This window comes from Temnothorax curvispinosus, unplaced genomic scaffold, assembly GCF_003070985.1.
Source record: "Temnothorax curvispinosus isolate PA1 unplaced genomic scaffold, ASM307098v1 QBEX01014024.1, whole genome shotgun sequence".
Classification (NCBI taxonomy): domain Eukaryota; kingdom Metazoa; phylum Arthropoda; class Insecta; order Hymenoptera; family Formicidae; genus Temnothorax; species Temnothorax curvispinosus.
The window spans coordinates 19,277-38,689 of record NW_020223804.1 but is presented as its reverse complement, the minus strand read 5'-3'; the positions used below and the strand labels follow the sequence as shown (position 1 = coordinate 38,689).

Below are 19,413 nucleotides of genomic sequence, written 5' to 3'. Positions count from 1 at the left end.
ATCATATTGGAATTGGAATATGTGTCGCAAACGAGAAAGATGAAGTTCCAATCTGTACCGAATCTGGGATGAATCTAATTCAGGATTTATTTAATTAAGTGTGACTGTAGGAGTATTATCGGATCACGTATACGCTTTTAATACAAAATAATAGAATATCTTGAAATATCACATTCCTCGTTTCAAACGACCAGTCCTTTTTTAGCTGGAACCATCATCGCCGTTCACACCGTTTCTCTTTTAAGCTATCTATTACTACGACACTTCTAGAATATTTTTAAACATTAAAAATAAATGCGCGGAAAATGTTTCCAATAGACTTTTTTTCTTTCACATTCAAAGCACGTTCATAAAATATAAAGAATTTAACGAGACATTTTTAAACGTAAAGGAGCGTAAAATAAATCGTTTACTTTGTTCCCTAATGTTCTTCTAATAAATATAACAATTAATGTGTAGTTGCATAATTTTATAAATATAAACGATAATTATGATATAACACACGCCCATAAAATTAAATTAATTGCACACGAGTTACTTAACTACGATAAAAAAGACACTTTTAATATTTTAATTCTAATTTTACTTTAAATACAAACAGTGTAAGAGAAAGTGGAGCGTTGAAATAAATAAATACATTATCGAGGATTTGGAAATAAAAATGGGTTTTATATTATCTGAAATATATCTGGGATATATTGTTAATCGAAGTACAAACAAATTTTTAATACGAACATATTTCAAAACGAAGCGTTCTGTGTCTGTAAAAGAACTTATCTCTTTCTATATAAATAGAATATCACCACCTCACGTTTTTTCGAAGTTCTAAGATTCTTTGACAAACTGAAAGGAATCTTATTTCCTTGAAAAAAAAAATCTTAGAATATTACAGGATTATAGGATTAACAATCTGAGAAAGAAGCTTTACATTTATATTATTCGGCCAGTCGAAGGTTTCACTGTTTCGAGAACGCGTCATCCGAATACCTGAGCCGTGAAAAGACTCGGGAACGTTTAACGGTAGTTTATACGCTACGGGAAAATCGATCGGTTTCGATAATACTACACCGCTACACAGCAAAAATATGCACATTGTTGCCTATGGTCGATGAAGAACCGATTTGTAAAGATCCTGCGGGGCATTCAATGGCTTTAATATCCTCCGCGTTGACAAATGAGGGTTTCGCACGGCAGGACGTCCGATGGCCCGATGCCACACGACGAATTATCTCACCTCCTCTTTCGCGCCAGTGCTTCCAGGCGAATACTGTGTAGATAATAATGAGTACGATGACAAAGCATGACCGGCTACCTGCTTCATAAGCTTTATTTGTATGATAGAGTCTATTTCACGATCTAATATCGACGCGTATATGTAACATATTGTTGCCTGCATGGTACAAATCTTACAAACAAAAGGATCTCGAGGAACGCGCGGATAACTTTATAAATATATATTCAACGAGGAATATCTTTGTTCAATGTCAACATAGACATCAGTTATGGAAGTATCTTTTCTTGCAAATCAGACTTATTGCGTCTTAGATTTAAATCGCTATTCACATAAAATATTTATATGTACGCTATTGACAAAATAACTATTAACGAAACACAATGAAAATAGTAATTGGATGAAATTATACAAAAAGATTCATGTTTTTTTCATTGAGGATTTTATGATTTACAAAGAGATTCGTATGATATTAAATGATCTTCTAGGTGCGCATTTCTAAAATTTCCAAATTGCATAAAAAAATATTTTATAGATAATCTAATTTGAGATCAGGCACTTTGTGCTTAAATTTATGTAGAAAAAATTTAATCAGCATATTCCATAATTTTTATCATGTGATAAACGTATAATCTCTTATAAAAGAAATTATTGAACGAGTCTATTTTGTGTACCCTCGTCTTGCTGCGTTACGCGCAACTTGTATCGTATCTCTTATCGTAATACCGGACGGCGCCAGTATTAACAGTATAATGTGAAAATAGTATCTCGGAAACTGAAAGTCACGGCAAAGCATTGAAACATAGAATGTTTTATATTATAAAATTCAAGCGGTTTTAATGTATTAATCTAAGATTCGAAGATTTTGCGCCTTGCCCTTCGGCCTTTATAACAGTCGATGTTGATGCCAGATCTTTCTGGAGACAAAAAAAGTTTTCGCCTATAAACGGATTTTTATGCGAATTATGAGAAGCATAAAAATTATACTCTTTCTAATAGCGTTTTCGACTGGAGTGAGTTTGAGTTGGATCAAATGCTATAATTTAATGTGACATTTTTCTGTTATCTCGTTGCGTTATCTCTACATGTAACGAAAATGATGTTATAAGGAGTTTCGAGGTGTATGTATATACCACGCACAGACAATTGCAAAGCATATTACGACGATCAAACTCCGCCCTTTGCGAAAACGCCGCCTTCGACATGCGCCGGAGGGTCGTTTGCGGTTGCACCGTTTCTTACCCTTAATCTGTCGTGTTTAATCTGTCCGAAGTAGTAACATGTTACGCGTGTGAAGAACCGTGCAATTCGAACTCATTTATTTGTTCCTAAACTCAATTGCTCGTGCAACTTGACAAGTTATTGATAACAGCAAATTATCGTAATGTCCGGTAAGTGTAGAATATTTATTTTTGAGTTACATTATTTATTATTGAGTTGTTGTACAGATAAAAAATTACAACAGCATGCAAGAATACGTGGAAATGGATAATAAGATAATAAATTTATCTTTAAGAAATATCTTTGTTTTTTGAAAACTATAACATATTAAAAAAAAACATTCCTTGTTTCATTAGTTATTAAAGTGATACCAGAGATTTTCAATAAAATCGTAATGTGTAAATTCGTTACAAAAGTACTGTATTTGAAAGCATTATTATAAACATCAAAATTTGTTCTCTTCTCAAAAAATTACAAGCATATACTAGAAGTCTAATATCATATAATTATAATGTAATTAATTGCGTAAATATGTTAATAGTATGGAACGTAACACAGAATGCACCCTTGGACTTGAGTAGACATGGGACTGCATGGAAAACTGATGTTATTAGTACTTTGAAATTTCAACGACGTCTTCCCTGTCAAACTTGTGGTAAAAGTTTTGACAGACCTTCCCTTTTAAAAAGACACCTGCGAACGCACACAGGTAAATTTGAGAAAAATATGTAAAGAATTTATGGATCTTTTCCTTTATGAATTCTTCCTTTTATGAATTATCGGGATTAAAAATCCATATGAGCTTTACTCCCTTTGATTTACATTTCTTTCTTTCTCTAAAGTCTCAAAATTGATCATTATTAATTATAAATAAAATTAAAATAACGCAATTTTTCAATTAAAAAATAAATATTATACATTATACATATAATACATATTTTTTAGAAACATTAAATAAGGCATTAAAAAAATTCAAACTATAATGGGATAATCACGTCTTATATACAACATTTCTTTAGAATCCTGAATAATACACCATTATTTATGATAAACAACACTAAATGTCATAATTATTATTAATTAATAGTTAATAAAATGTGAAACAAGATTTATTTCTAAAATTTAAAAAGTTTTTTAAAAAGTTTAAAAAGATTTTTAAAAAGTTTTGATGTAAAATATCATTGTGCAAAAACTTGTTTGGAGCTTAAACAAAGCTTGCTCTATGAGGAAGCAATAAATTTAGATTTCGTGCAGCGGAAAAAATTGTCTGAAAAGAAATTTCTCTATAATTCTTTTTACAATTTTAGTCTATTTAGTCTATTATGAATTATTTTACATTTCGAATTTTTAATATTATGAACATATTAGTATATCTATGCTGGAAATTATCTATACATCTAACATATGAGATGATGTAAACACAGAAAAGATTCGCAGGTAACATTACAGTTTATATTTTTTAAAAACTATTCTCAGGCGAAAAGCCACATGGTTGCGCAATATGTGGGAAGATGTTTAGCACGAGCAGCTCATTGAATACTCACGTTAGGATTCATACTGGTGAACGTCCTCATGAATGTCCAATGTGCGGAAAGCGTTTTACAGCATCGTCGAATTTGTATTACCACCGCATGACGCATTATAAGGTATTTTTTTTAGTTTAATAAGCAGTACGACTTGGAGTATGACAAGGCAGTTCAATATAGAATAAATCAAGTTGTAAGAATCATCGTTCCCTAGAGTAAAAGAGAAAGATGATTCTAATTATCAGATGTTTATACGGTAACTGTCAATAGAAATTATACGTAAAAAAATACACTGCAAAAAGTGCATATGCTAGTAATGTGTATCTATAATATAGGCTGCGGTCCACTTGACGCTACAAATGCTTCGAAGCATTCCTCTTCTCTTTTCTTTCAATGAAAAAAGAAGGAGAAGAAGCTCCAAAGCATTTGTAGCGTCAAATGGACCGCAGCCATATACGTATATAAATTTAAAATGCAGGAAAAACCACATAAGTGTGATGAATGTGGACGATCCTTTCCAACTCCCGGTGATTTAAGGGCTCATGGATATTCTCACACCGGTAATTGGCCCTTACGTTGTCCCGTCTGTAACAGGGGATTTTGCAAACTTGGCGCCTTACACCATCACATGAAATCACATGGTAATAATAATACTTTAGTGATAAAAAATAGAAACTTTATCTTGCTTTATTTATTGTCCATTATACTTATTATACCGAGTGGTTATTAATGCTCTAAATATATTAATCATTGCTTTCTTATTTGATAATTCTAATTAATAAATCAATCGAGCTAATCAACAATACGTTAGTAAAATCATTGAAGAAACGTTTTCAAACTTCAAAGATTTTAAGTTCGATTTTGAGAAATTAATCTTTTATCATTATTCTCTAACTATGCAAAACACAAAAGATATTTGAAATAATGTTATCAATTATAAGATACGAAAGAGACTGAAAAATTCTTCTTTATAGGTGATCGTTCTTATTATGGTTTCTATAATCAGAAGCCTCCCGTCATCAATAATTTACAAATTCCTGAGGGTTTACAACAGCATTCGCATGTGTCAAATAATAATCCAGCTGATTATATGAGTATACACAATGGCATTTCAAGCGTAGAGATTATCAAGTTTGAAGGCTTCAATTGTATGCAATTACCTACGACATATCCATGGCCTTCTCTCTCTTGGATGCCGTTACAATTCAAAAATTAATTTATTATATTTTTTGCAACTAATAAATAAACCAAATCTGATGTATTATGAACTTCTATAAAAGTAGTGATTAACAGAAAATATACACATTTAATATATTTGTCCATTGTGTAAAAGAAACATGTAATGTAATATAATAATATGAGTAAGTAATATTTTTGGACTTTGTTCGTCAATCATTCTTCTATCTCTTTTCCGACCTATATACATACCTATGTGTGTGTATAGGTATATTTATTTTATTTTATTTAAGTACTGAAAGAAATTTATTTTTTAAATACATATAGATACTATTTATAAAACTGATAATTTTTTTCTAATTTAAAAAAGATTCAGTATTTATTCAGGATTTTATTAGAACTGTATTATACAATTTATTCAATATTAAATATAATAATGGGAAACATACTAGGATTATACTTAATTTGTTACTTTGTCCTATTTAATGATTTAAATCTAAATAACAACTTGCATTTTATGTTGCTTAACGTTGCAGTTGAGTGAAAAAGATAATACAATTTATAATAAATTCTGAATTTATTACAAATATTAAATACATAGCAACACAATTTCAATAATAATATAAAAATAGCTTATGTTTTCCGAAGTGCATTAATTTTCTAATATGGCAAGGAATTAAATATGATGACTTATTGTATACAGTCTATATGAAGCGTATGTGTACAACTTAAAGAGAATGTGTGTACGTCTACTTATATCTAATAATAAGAAGTCTGCAAAACTAAAATGTATATCAATATGTATATCTAATAAAAATAAAAAGTATTAAATTTTTTTCGTAGATAATAAAAGTAATGTAACTAATTATCTCAAAAATATAGATTGCAATAGAAAAGTAAAAATAATACTCTTATCCATAGTTAAACACGGCAGAAAAAGACTACTTTGTACTATTTGATCAATATTCTATTCTATGGTGAAAAATATAAGTTTTAAGCTTCTTTGCAGTTACTGAAATTTGCTGAGGATAGCTTATGGATTATATTTTGTATATAATTTTCTAATAATCACAAAATCTTAGACACTAAAACTTTGTAGAAATACAGCAAACAGTGCATAAAATAGTAAAAATTAAAAGCAATGTATCTCATATAAGTCAACGTTTATCGATATAGTTAATATCAATATCGTGAATTATTAATTCAGTATAAGAAAATATATAAATTTTAGAGATAGATTTCTCTATCTCAAATATTTTTTTTGATTGTTGGTAACATACAAATGTCGAACTCAATTAACACAACAAAAAAGTATACGTTTCCAACGATACCGTTTGCGATTGGTATTTCTTCTTAAATCTGAATTACATGCGCTAATGTCCGAAATAGTTTCACTTAATAGAGATCCATGAACTGATACAGTCTCGTTATCTTGAAACCATTCTGGACTATTAACATATATCGACGAATAGTTGGATGGCTTATCAACTGCTATTTTAAGATTTGAGGTATTTTGATTAGACGCAGGTGCAGTATAAGTGGAAACTTTTGATTTGTCTTGAATAGGATTCTCATACACATTAATTTCAGAATCATTTTCACGATTCACAATTGCATTAGTGATTTTTATAGCACTATTGCTAGAATTACACAATTTAGCTTCTAAACTTGGTAAAGTTAAATTATTTTTTACAGATGACTTCTTTTCCGATATGGTTGTTTGAAACGGAGAAAGCGTTAATCGTATTTTGCTTAAAGCAAAGTCGCTTTCGTAAAAATTAAAATTGGGTGTTAATGGAGTTTGTGGCTCTTGTGTGTTTTTCTGAATTTCTATCTCCACATGTGACAGTATCTGTTTTTCCAAAAATATTCTAAACGTACGTTTACTTAGCTCAGCGTTTCTCAAATTGGTTCTACATCTTTTTTTGTGCAAAACGACAGAGTCATTGACATCTGTCGTCATTTTGGATGAGTGTGGTCTATAAAAAAAATTGGTGGTATCATGATGTCGATATAAAGAACAAAATGAAGGGCGATTGTTGGAAAAATCAAATATGCTTGTATCCTTACTATTAACGTCAGATGGATTCTGCTCAGTACAGCATTTATTTGAAAGGTAACTTGAATCGTTAAAGGTCTCAAATAAATTTTCTGCTGCCAATTGTCACTTGCATCCAAAGAAAGTCTGATCACTTTGTCTGCGATGTTGATATGTTAATGGCACAACTAGTCGGCTATCTTTACTCTTGTAGTATTCATTAAAATCTAATCGTACACTAAGTAACTGCAGCGACACATCTTCAGCGGAAGCAAGCATTAATAGAAATTTCTTCACACGATCCTGAAAGAAAGAATATATTTATCTTTTAAAAATGAAATAAACATATTTTTCTTTTTTTGAGAAAAGATACACTTGAAAAAAAAAGCAATTGCTCTTTACATTTTATTTTAAGGAATAATATATAAATTATTGCTCTATTTCGACAAAAGAATCATGTGGATAGGAAAATAATGACGATATTTTGGCTGCATTCCGATATTTACTGTCAGCAACTGTTAGTATTGAAAATCCATAGTATACGTGACATAAAATATAGAAAAATATAGATTTTCAGTACTGACAGCGAATATCAGAATGCAGCCTTATAAGAACAGAATTAATACTCCATTTGATTATTACCTGATAGGTTCTCGAAAGTAGTCTCAACTGTATTGAAAGTGTATTCAGATATTTTGAAAATGCTGCCTCTTTTTCTGCAATTTCTTGATCTTTTTTATTTGTACGACCCCATTTTTTCGTTTGTTCCTGCTCAAAATTATCGGCACTTAATCTTGCCTCATATTCCTGTGTAGCATGCGCAAGGAAAGATTCCTCGAGATTTTGGAGATCTAGTATTGGACTGTAGACTGAGCGTAAGTGGTCCATAAGTTCCTGTAACATCGGAAATAGTGTGCATTTGTAATAAAAATGTGCATTCGTATACATATATATTGTCATAAATATGATCTAATACTCACTTGCGATTTTTCATCCAATAATGTACCATGCCGTACAGAATCAACAAAATGACTATGAGCTGCAATTATATCATCAAGAGATGACGCCTGGAGAAGTTGCTTTGCAAATGTATCCCAAGAACATTCGATTACCTTTAATTAATATAAGTTTTTTATTTGTTAATATGCAATACATAACAGTTCATTCATTAAATTGCCCATTATTAAATTAATGGTGGTTCTTGATCATTAATAATAGTTTAATGTGACACGGTCTTACCTCAAATAAAAAATAATATTGCATTTGATGGACCAAATGAACCATACTACTAGTAATTAAATGAATATGATTCTGGATGGGCAATACTTCCGGCATTTTTCTAAACATTTTCGCTGACGTTGTCTGTTGCTTCCAAATAGCAGATAAAATCGACTCCATTCTCTTTGCTTTCCATAAAGCAAAGAAGACCGTTTGATACGTCTGTCTGCATGGCTCCAAAATCTGATAAATTATTGACCATGATTCATTAGGTTAATTTAACATAAAGATTAAATATTGCAATTAATGTATTTATTACCGTTCCTATAGGTCCATCAACATTATAATCTAGAATAAAGACGTCCCATCCTGTTTCATTTTCTGAAGGGGCTAATAGTCTGACATCTAAACGTTTTTGCACATCTAAATCATCTAACTTTGTGCTGGTTGCTCTTATTGCAGTTTCAAGTATAGATGTCATGTTATGAGGATATAAAGAACTTGCAGGTTTGGCTAATTCAGGCCTAAAATGTATAATCGAGACAATTTCTTAGATCTGGAATACGCATGCTAAAACGCAAAAATATTAATACAATTAATACTATTAACTGCATTAACAAGAAATATTCTTACTCTAATAAGTGCATAAGATGTTGAATAAAGTGGCCTTGACCAAGCAAGAGATATCCCTTAATCCCCTGCAAATGATCCATCAGATGATATTGTTTTGTCAATATTTCAACAACTCTTGTTGAAGTTTCTTTATAAGCAGCATCCATCATAGTTTGCAGACGACCGTCTGGATCCATATCGAAAAAGATTTCAACTAGAAAATAAATAATATAAGAATTAAATATCCTTCCAAGTTTGACGAAGCTATAACAATCTAATTGACATTAGCCAAAATTTTTATAACTTACAAATATTTTCAATGTATTAACGAGAAAAACGATAAATTAAAATCATCTTGTAACAATAATCATCTATCCATTATTACTAACCATTATATTCCTCATCACTATTCCTAAACATATCTGCGTGTCTATCTTGCCACGGTGAAAAGTCTTTACAAACTTCACGTAAGAAATTAATATTTTTTCCTGTTCCTAGAATCTTCCTCGCTTGTGCTTTACTAAGGAAGGATGGCACCATTGAATTTCTCACTTGATATTTCTCATGCCACATTCTGTCGCCACTAACATCATTGCACGCTTGAATAAAAAACTCCTTGTACGGATCGTCCAGCTCCCCATCAGCGATCCATCTCATTAACATGTTGTACAGGGGATTGCAAACACTTTCCAAAACTCTTTTGACTAAATTTTTCACAATGACATCCCCGTGATAGCTGAACTCGTAAACAGTAGATGCTAATGCACCACCTTTCTGGCCTTGGCAAGCTCTTACTATACTCGCTAACCACTTTAGAGTTTCTAACGGATCGCATGCCCAAAGATGTAAATGGGACAATGTAACTCCATATGTAATCATTTGATTTTGTGATCTGTTTCACAATTGTTACACTTATATTATTTTATAATATAAACAATATTATATCGTAAATATTCTTCAAGAGTATTTCAAGCAAGAAAAATATCGTTATTGGATTTATGAAGCAATGCAACTTTGTGGAGCTTATATCTTTGAAATACGATATTGTTATATGTTTAATTTCTTACCTATTCACCTCTTCTTGCATTATGGCTATGAATCTGTAATATTCTGACAGTTCCTTATGTAACGCAGCAACGAAACTATCGGTAACTCTGCCTGCACCAGCAACAGACATTCTCTCTAATCCTTTTCGTACTACGCTATGCAGGTATCCCAGTTCGCTCAGTCTTAAAACAGCTTGTTTTTGTGATCTATTAATTTTTGCTACGGGGTCTATCTGAAAGCCATAGCTGGAATCTAACTTTAAAATTTTCCCTTCGACACTTTGAAAGGAATATATCAAGTCCTGGACTAGTACATCTTCTGAAACGCACTCCTCGTTGAATATTTTACTTGGATTCGTTAATAATCCTTTCGAATTTGTCTCTGTGGTATTTAACGATACAACTTGTGCTTGAGAATATAACGTTTGTGACGATTGTCCTAAATATAAGAAACGATTAGATAATACTTTGACAAATGTCGATTGTGTTGATATCTTACCACTAGTGGACGCGACTGGGCTTAACTGCGATTTCATATCTGGAAACGAAAAGATTTTGTCCTTCATTTGTTCCACCGACTGGCCCATGTTCAGTAGGAATATTAGAACGCTCGTACGATTCTTCAGTGGCTAATGAAAGAAAGAAGATTGATATAAAAACATTTATCCAAAACAGTAGACATGAATGAATACGATTGAAACAAAAGACATGGAAAGATTTAAACCAGGAGATTTTGTACCCCATCTTTCAAATCATTGTGCAGCTTATCAAACTGCACTGCATCACGTGGCGATAATTTACTCTTTATATACGTTGCTACAGTCACTTCATCCTCTCTCAATGTTTCTATGCCTTGAGTAGACGACAATAAGCCAAGGGAAAAACGCATAAATCTTCTGATCGACTCTAAAAGACATGAAAAATATGTTGTAGCTTGTGTATCGCATATCTTTATTATGTTATGTTATCACATGTTAGGTGATATTTGCAAAATTATGTGTTATTATGTGTTACTTGTGAAAAATGTCCTAAAAGATCTGAACTGTTAAATCAACAATTCCAGGGCACTATGTATGTACACCAGAATTCTAATCTGTTCAAAAAGATTATCACTACTCGCGTCTGGATTTAAAGCGATTTAAAGAGCATCAGATATGGCAGAGACAAAGTGCGCCACCTCGGAGCTAATTAAATTTTCAGGAGTCTCAGGACGTTTTACATCTGTCATTCGACGTTCCTCGTTAAATCAGACGCGAGCAACGACTTTTTTGAGTAGACTCGTTTATTGAAGCATATTAATAACGCATAATCAGATTTTATGAAAAACGTCCGCCAGAGATTCTTACTCTAACTCTCTTCAAATATATTTAAAATGGTTATACGATATATACTTTTAAAAAGCTTATCATACAATACAATCGTAGTACGGTGCAAACGTTGCTTTATTAACAGAAATACGACGAGACATTAACAACGCCTAGTTGCATTGTTTAAAATAAATAACGCTGCGATTAATTCGCGCGAAATGACATATCGTGAATTTTTCTGAATATAAAATCTTCGGCAGTGGTACAACTTTGGGAAAACTAACCTGGCTTTTGTTCGCCGCACAGAGAAATAATCATATTCTGAACCAGGTCAGCAATAGTTTCGGCTTCCGCAGGATTCATGTTCGTGTTGTGTGACGCTCGCTATATATAATCCCGCTCGATATTATATCACGTACAAATAAAATATTTACTCCACCGTTCGACGGCCGTCTTGCGCCGTAATTTTAATCAAGCGGCAAATCGGGCAAATAGTAAATACGTACGTACGCGCATTTTCCTATTGTTCTCCTCGAGCTTAGAGAGAAGCTCGAGAGATCCGAAATTTTTGTGGAGCCCGTCTTCATTACGCCATCTTCATTCACTTCAACGTTAGAGGACTTCATAGTTCATGATTTGTCGGTATATACAATCGCCAGTTTTCCAAGCAATATTTACAATTTAATAGATTAAAAGTATACTTTGTACACACACAGTTTTAAATGCATTACCAAGAATAAACACACGAACAAAAGCATATATATAGGAAAATTTTTTTTAATACGCGGATAACTTTTATAGATTTATTTATGATCTCTTTAAAATTTATTATCTAAAAATATATCGCACTTTTCTTATAGTTTCTTAATTATAGTTTCTTAAATCATATTCTGCTCTTTTTAATAGTAAGAAGAATTTAAAAAATAATTGAAAGGATAATTTTTGTGTTTTTTACAAGAAATAAAGTTTAATTGAGGAAATAAAAAAGCTGTCAAATCATTATGCAGTTCCCTTCAATTATCTGAATTTCGTATCTATTATAATCGTTAATAATCGCACGCTAGCCATTTTGTCTCTTGGAAAAAAAAGGAATTATCATATTCTGCGATAAGTGATTTTTCATTTATTCGTGATTATAGTCCCAGTCTACAATAAGTGTTTTAAGCCCTAAGCCTTAATATAAGAAATTGTTCAATTATAGTTGAATTTGAGGAGAATAATTGACTGTGATTAGTCAATTTCTTAGAAGGCTTAGGGCTTAAAACACCTATTGTAGACTGGGACTTACTGTGTACATAAAGTGTATTGCCAAAGGACACGAATAAAACATTAAAATTGTTGCATAATGTTAAATACAGAGAAAGATGTCTTCATAAGCTGTAAAGTAAAATAAATAGTTAGTATAAGACATTATATCCCAGGTAGTAAGATGACGTCTGATTGACGTCTAGAGAGGTCTCTAGACGTCATTAAGACGTCATTTGACGTCACTCTGCTACTGGGGATGTATATGCATTTGAGGAATCTAACATTAAAAGTAAAACTACAATATTAAAGTAGTCACTGCATATGCACTGGTGTGTAATTTTTTTTATAAAAATTGTTTAAATATAACGGTGCATTTTCTGAGACTTTTCTGCTGACTTTCGTTGCAATACGTAAATGATTAAAGTGATCAATTTACTGTCCCCCTTTATCTTCTTGTTTATGTGCATAATGTACGTGCATAATTAATAGAAATTAATCATCGGTAGTTCTGGTTTTAATTTTAATACTTACATTACTATACGATTCCAACGACAATGTCACTAAAAAACTGCTGGACAATTTTATAGGTTTCGTGCTACGCTTCATAATCATCAACAGATCCTTTTGTTCGCTATTTGTCATCAGTACCCAGTCCATGTTATATATCTTGTCGCCAAATCCAGCACTCTGCGCAAACAATAATGATTAAATTGTCTAAATAAATAAATTGTCATTAGAAATTGTTATCATAAAAATCTTCCAAAGCATTGTTTTTTGTTCAAATATATCTTTATAGACTACCTTAAGTGTGACTTCGTTTCCGGCCCAGCAATAATAAAAAATCTCCATAAACATGCAAATTATGTAGCTGGCTAAAGTAGCTATATCTGTAACTGTCATGCGAGGCACACTGTATACTAATGTACATAGTACTAAAACACTTTTACTAAATTGAACGAAGATCACTTGGCTGAATACATCGTTAATCATTTCGGCAAGTCTATAAATATTTATGTATTGTTATACAAATTGCATATCGCGTTACAATTACAAATGATGTATAGAGCATATATATAGCTAAAAAGTTGCATATATAGAGTATCCCATTTTAAATGATCACCCCTCCCCTCAAATTTTCATTTTTTTTTCAATTTTAGAAGAAAATGTTTCTCTGTGTATGCAGCTATATTACATATATACAACTAAAAAGTTATTAAGTACAACGTATTGGGACATACGAGATTATTACAGAAAGGGAGTGTTCTAAGGTACATCAAGCTACTGTACCTTGAAACAAAATTTCCAATTATAAAAAATTACTGTATTCTCTTACCAGATGGTAATAAAAATTTAGGGTTTTTCATACTAAAAAAATATATATATGTATTGGGTTGGCCAATAAGTCCGTGCTGTTTTTTATAAGTAAAATTTATAAGTAAAAAACCGCGCGGACTTATTGGCCAACCTATTACTTTTTAATAATATATTTTTTAATTAAAACTGTGGCTCAGAAAAACTTAAAAGTGAGGTACAGCACCTTTCCCTGTATATCTGAGTGGAGACACCAAATAATGTGGAGATCACCTTTATTTTTTAAAACAAAATTGTAACTTTTTTGTAATTTTTTTTGTAATCTTTGTTATAAGGTTATAAGAAATTATTTTTGTAATTTTTGACATAAGAAATTTAACGACCTATAATATTATTCTTGAACTATATATATTTTCAAGATCATCCGCGCGTTAGACAATGCAAAATAAGTCTGCGCAATATTCTAATTTTAATTGCTCGCATCACTTGTATTTGTTTTATATTACTTTTATTTTGATTGATTTAAGATATTTTATAAATTGCCATTTTCAGACACAAAATAAAGTGCAACTAGTCGAGTCGCCAGGTCGATTGAGCATTTTTTTCGACTAAACTTGATTTTTAAAGAATTAAACATCTGCTAGCACGATAGACGAAATATTTTTGCTTGCAGATTTACATTCCGTTAACAATCATCTAATGTACATATCGAGTATTATTTAACATATTTATTTAATACATACATAAAGTAACTATTATCCATTTGACAAACCTGATTATACATAGATGATGGGAAACGTGTTCCGCTAATCTACTCGTTTTATTCGATATATTCAACGAACTTGTCAGGGTGTCCTCCTCTTTCTTCTCATTATGTGAGAATTTTATCATTTTCTGAAGGCGATGCTTCAGAATTTCGAATTGTGCGCATGTTTGTAAGCAAAATCCAAATACTACGGTATCCGACGCGAGGATTACAATTATGGCAATAATTAGAGATACAATCAGTTGAACAGACGTTAAGAACAGTATAAGAAACGAGGTGCAATCCCAAGGTACCCACACAAAGTACCCAAATGGTATCTGGCCCTCTAACACATATAGCGTTCCTCTTATCGCACAACATATCGCCGACATCGAGCACACAATTATATAAGGCATAGAATATGATCTAGATTTCAAAAATACATAATAAATGTATAATAATCGGTATATAATAAAGACAGACAAAAATTATCTGAAAATTATGCAAATTGAATAACACTCCCAGAGTCCCCATAACAAATTTTCATATACAGGATGTCTAATTAAGTAACTGACCAACCGAAAGGTAATGGTAGATTAAGTCAAACTAAAAAGAAAATTCCTGTACCATTTTGCAAAATTCGCAATAGTTATTGAGTAATTAATTCAAACGTCTGAACACATGAGAAGCAGTCGGACTCGGTCATGTCACAGTATGGGTTTTTCACTGAGACTTAAGCAGTAAGCAAATTGACCAATAGCTTATCTTATAAAGTTTCCGAGAATACTTGACTGTGATTGATCAATTTGATCATTGTTTAAGTCTTACCGCTTAAGTTTTTCTATGTGCTATGGCCCTATCAGATGATGCTCACCGTTGACAGACCTAATAACTAAACCATTTCACATGTTGACCGAGTCCGGTTTACCGCATTCCACACGCACATTGGTTCAAACAGTTTAATTCATTGCTCATAATAACTATATTGTGAATTTTGCAAAATGGTACATGACTTTTCTTTTCAATTTGTATGTATTCTCGACTCACTTATCGATTTAATTATTTACTGTAAGTCGTTGACAATCGTATCAGCGCTTAAATATACCAACCTGATTAAACGATCGAATTTCATCTGAATATCAATCTCTTCCTTATCGCAGGCCTTGCAGGGTTTTTCTTGCAGTATTTTGATCAAATTAATAATCCGATCGCGATAGATTACAATAGTACTCGCTTTAGACAATAAGCCGATTAGATCAAGGGAAACATAGCAACACGAGATCAAGTCTGCTAGGTTTTTGACAACAAAGATGATATACATCAAATGAGTCAGGCACAGATACATCAACATATATATCCCGAAGAAACTGAACCCGCTATATAGCGTCTTGGAGCATTTCGAAGACCATTGAACTGGTCGCCACAAACCAGAGATGGTAAATAATAAGAAATTGAAAGAGAGTATCTGTATTTTCATAGTTGCTACAATCAAAAGTGATAAATTTTCTTATATTTATTTAAAAAAGCAATCTTAAAAATGGCCTCGTGCCAAGTATTTTTACTACGTAGCGACAAATTGTACGAAATCTTCAAATAAGAGTTCCCAGATTTCTTCTTCATAATTTTTTAGGGTTTACATACAGCTTATTCAGCCCTATCTTCTTCGAAATATGTTCCTTCTCGGTTGACACATCGCTCTCAATGCCGTTTTCACTTCTGGAAGCAATCCCGCATTTTTCGAGATATAAGTCCGTCTATACGAATTTTCCTTGATGTCGAATCCTTTGGCTTTTCAACGTGAATTTTGTAAAAAAAAAAAAAAAAAAATAAGTTTACGGGGGTCAGATTAAAAAAGTGATGTCAACCGAGAAGGAACATATTTCGAAGGAGGTAGGGCTGAATAAATTGTAAGTAAACCCTTAAAAATTATAAAAACAAAATTTGGAAACTTTTTGAATGGATCTTGTACATGACATTGCAGTATGTATTTTATGGGAACACTGTCTTTTTTTAAAAAATAATATTTAAATATATTTAAATAATTATATATTCAAATATATAAAAGACTATTTTGCAAAAATATTTCTGTAAACTTACTTTTTGTATATAACTTTATGCGGTATGCTTGCTTTGTGCGAATAGCTTATAGTTAACGTTGGTAACAAAATGGAATCAAGTAACTACTAACATTTGTATCAATAAACAAAGTTATATAGTATCATGCGTGACAAAGGTTCGTAAGGCACTACGGATAAGCGCGTTTGCGTCAACTTCGTCATCCCTATACAACTTAAAATTAACAATCTGTTAATAATTTGACGCCGCGGAAACTTGTCGGTACCTTACTACCGGTATCAAAGTTTTAATTATACGTAATGTAACGATGTCATGTCATACAATTGAGAAATGTAATCCGCCCCCGAGAAATTCCAACATATTGTCGTGTTCTCAGGGAGTGAAATACACTTTCGTGTAGGCATCTATTATAAAATTCTCGCAAGTAACAGCATGACATTAATAAGTATTCGAGTGAATCAACATCTCTTTTTCACATTTTCTTCCAAGAATTATGATAATTTTATAGAGGAGAAAATTATACCAGTTGATTTGCCAGGGGCGTGTTCGCTGCGTGTTCCGCGTACGTCGTTCTATAATGTCTCTGTAATCATTAATAAATAATCTATATTACGATGTTTGCAAGAACGACTAATATTCACCCTCCAGCATTGTCACGTATAATTATATGTCTGCGTAATGCTATATTTATCTCTTGCACATTCGGCTGAAAACAAGTGTATTTACCTGTCTCGATATCGTCATCTTCTCCTGCTCGTTGAAGAGCCTCTATTTCATAATAAATAAGGGCGTTCAGTATACAAATTCTCAATTCTCTCTATATTCTACCCCTCTTATTCAAACAACTTTATCGTTGAACTTCGAACGTATACACTTCTTAAATAATGGTTCCATTACAAAACGATCATCGTTGACAAATGGACATCAGTAGCATAGGAAATATTTGATCACCTAAAACTGATGCGAAATATATATCGCGGCAAAAAATGATAGACGTGTACGTTCCATTCCTCGATTCCCGAATATGCATGTATATTACAATAAAATGTACACATATATTTGAAATACGTATGTAAAATTATAGATAAAACTCTTTTATATTTGTGCATGTATTATATTTCTTAAATATAGATAAATCGCGCAAAAATATCTGTTCCGCGTAAACAGCCACCGTCGCCTCGATATCTCTCACGTACTGACTGTTACTACGTTTACGCGAGCGTTACTTCTGTAGTAACTTACGATACGTCCTTCGCGTAAACGGGATTTTGTAGTAACTTACGATACGTTACTCCGCGTAAACTAATGATATATCGTAAGTTACTACAGAAGTAACGCTCGCGTAAACGTAGTATGAGGGAGTTACGTAATCGCCAGGCTAATGATCACTACGTGTTAGCGATATATAACACGCGTTTCGAGAGACAGCTACGTCGACCAGACACCACCGAGACAGAACGTAGAGAATACAGCCAGTTAAACCTGTGAAAGTTAACGAAAAATTCGGCATACGTTGATCTCTTATTGTTCGTTGAAAGTTTTCGGTATTTTTGAACCGGCCGCGGCCGCGCGCGTCGTGCCGCTTAGGAGGGGTAGGCCGTGACGTCATGCGCCGCTCCGCGCCGCCGGCGCGGCGGATCGATACGGTGACGGTGACGTAGTAGGCAGTGTAGGCACCTGCGCAGTCCGTACTAGCGACGCGACCGTTAAATTCGAAAGCTCCGTACTTTGAAGATCGGCGCGTTTTCGACGTTGTTTCTGGCGATGAGCGGACTTGTCACTTGTTTCCGTCAACGCTCGGAGTAGTGTTACCTGCGTGAGTGACTCAGTTATCATTCTTCCGAGGAATTTCGCACAGGTAGGAAGTGTTTGTGCTCCGCGCGCGCTCGTCACCGACGTCACCGTGCTTCGTGCTGTTTTCGGAACGCGCTCGTTTCGGTGATTGGCATTCCTGCTTCCTCGTTTCGAGGGCCGCGGGAATAATCGCTACGCGATCGAGTACCGCGCGCCGTGTGCCGTGTGCCGTGTGTGTAAAACAATTTACGAGTGTATGAGGTGTTTATCGGAATGAACGTGTCGCGCGACGCGCTCACTCGAGACGTCGAGGCGGAGGTATGTATGAACTACTTGCTTTGCAGTTTCGCGCTGTGATATTCGCGAGTGATAGTCGCTCCTCTCGCCATGTCTGGATTCGCGAAGTGCGTGGCATTTATTTATCTCGTGTCGTGCTTTGAACGCTGACGTGCCGGACGTGTCGTGTGATTTAGCTCCGATTCTCTCCGTAAGGAAAAAGGGCTGAGTGATATTGATCGTGTCAAGTAATTCCGGTGATTCGATCGGTGATAACGGAACGCCGCGGCGCCGCGATACATCGCCCGTTCGTGAATGCTTCACAATCTCGGATTCTCATATATCTCGCGTCGCGTAAGATTAGCGGCCGGCAGTCACGCGTCTTCGTTGTGCATATTATAATAATGTAGTTATACCTTCGCGAGATTTACGAGTTTGATACCGTACGTACTGTGCATGAGTGCGATATTTAATTTCAACAGCGTATCTCTGATTAACGAAGTGCGTGTCTTTATTAACCGTCCGCTCGACTTGCGTAGTATCGCCGGTAACGCGGTGATGATCGTGGAACGACGCGGAGCACGCGGC

At 33.3% G+C, this 19,413-nt stretch overlaps 4 protein-coding genes across 4 annotated transcripts in view; 1 reads left to right on the top strand and 3 right to left on the bottom strand.

Annotated features, from left to right (window-relative positions):
• Nucleotides 1-2,847: 2,847 nt before the first annotated feature.
• On the top strand, nucleotides 2,848-5,194 carry LOC112464234 (zinc finger protein 572-like). The gene is made up of 4 exons (XM_025031100.1): nucleotides 2,848-3,161; nucleotides 3,929-4,098; nucleotides 4,457-4,619; nucleotides 4,953-5,194. The coding sequence occupies exons 1-4, from the start codon at nucleotides 2,984-2,986 to the stop codon at nucleotides 5,192-5,194; spliced, it is 753 nt and encodes a 250-aa protein (XP_024886868.1). The 5' UTR covers nucleotides 2,848-2,983.
• A 398-nt stretch (nucleotides 5,195-5,592) lies between these two features.
• On the bottom strand, nucleotides 5,593-7,316 carry LOC112464239. Its single transcript, XM_025031105.1, has 2 exons — nucleotides 7,225-7,316; nucleotides 5,593-7,133 (listed from the first exon to the last, which is right to left on the bottom strand). The coding sequence occupies exon 2, from the start codon at nucleotides 7,115-7,117 to the stop codon at nucleotides 6,446-6,448; it is 672 nt and encodes a 223-aa protein (XP_024886873.1). The 5' UTR covers nucleotides 7,118-7,133; nucleotides 7,225-7,316; the 3' UTR covers nucleotides 5,593-6,445.
• LOC112464238 (gamma-tubulin complex component 3 homolog) lies at nucleotides 7,309-11,871 on the bottom strand. Its single transcript, XM_025031104.1, has 11 exons — nucleotides 11,660-11,871; nucleotides 10,808-10,974; nucleotides 10,568-10,697; nucleotides 10,090-10,507; nucleotides 9,412-9,914; nucleotides 9,044-9,236; nucleotides 8,730-8,934; nucleotides 8,432-8,653; nucleotides 8,173-8,304; nucleotides 7,835-8,086; nucleotides 7,309-7,495 (listed from the first exon to the last, which is right to left on the bottom strand). Exons 1-11 carry the CDS (start codon nucleotides 11,736-11,738, stop codon nucleotides 7,319-7,321), a joined length of 2,478 nt encoding a protein of 825 aa, XP_024886872.1. The 5' UTR covers nucleotides 11,739-11,871; the 3' UTR covers nucleotides 7,309-7,318.
• A 794-nt stretch (nucleotides 11,872-12,665) lies between these two features.
• Nucleotides 12,666-19,413, bottom strand: part of LOC112464233 (odorant receptor 2a-like) — a gene marked incomplete at its 5' end in the record, with an annotated part of 23,960 nt that continues 17,212 nt past the window's right edge. Inside the window, 5 exons of the mRNA XM_025031099.1 lie at nucleotides 12,666-12,752; nucleotides 13,155-13,310; nucleotides 13,425-13,623; nucleotides 14,707-15,105; nucleotides 15,789-15,993. Coding sequence (XP_024886867.1) covers nucleotides 12,705-12,752; nucleotides 13,155-13,310; nucleotides 13,425-13,623; nucleotides 14,707-15,105; nucleotides 15,789-15,993 — 1,007 coding nt within the window. The remainder of the gene's footprint in view (nucleotides 12,753-13,154; nucleotides 13,311-13,424; nucleotides 13,624-14,706; nucleotides 15,106-15,788; nucleotides 15,994-19,413) is intronic.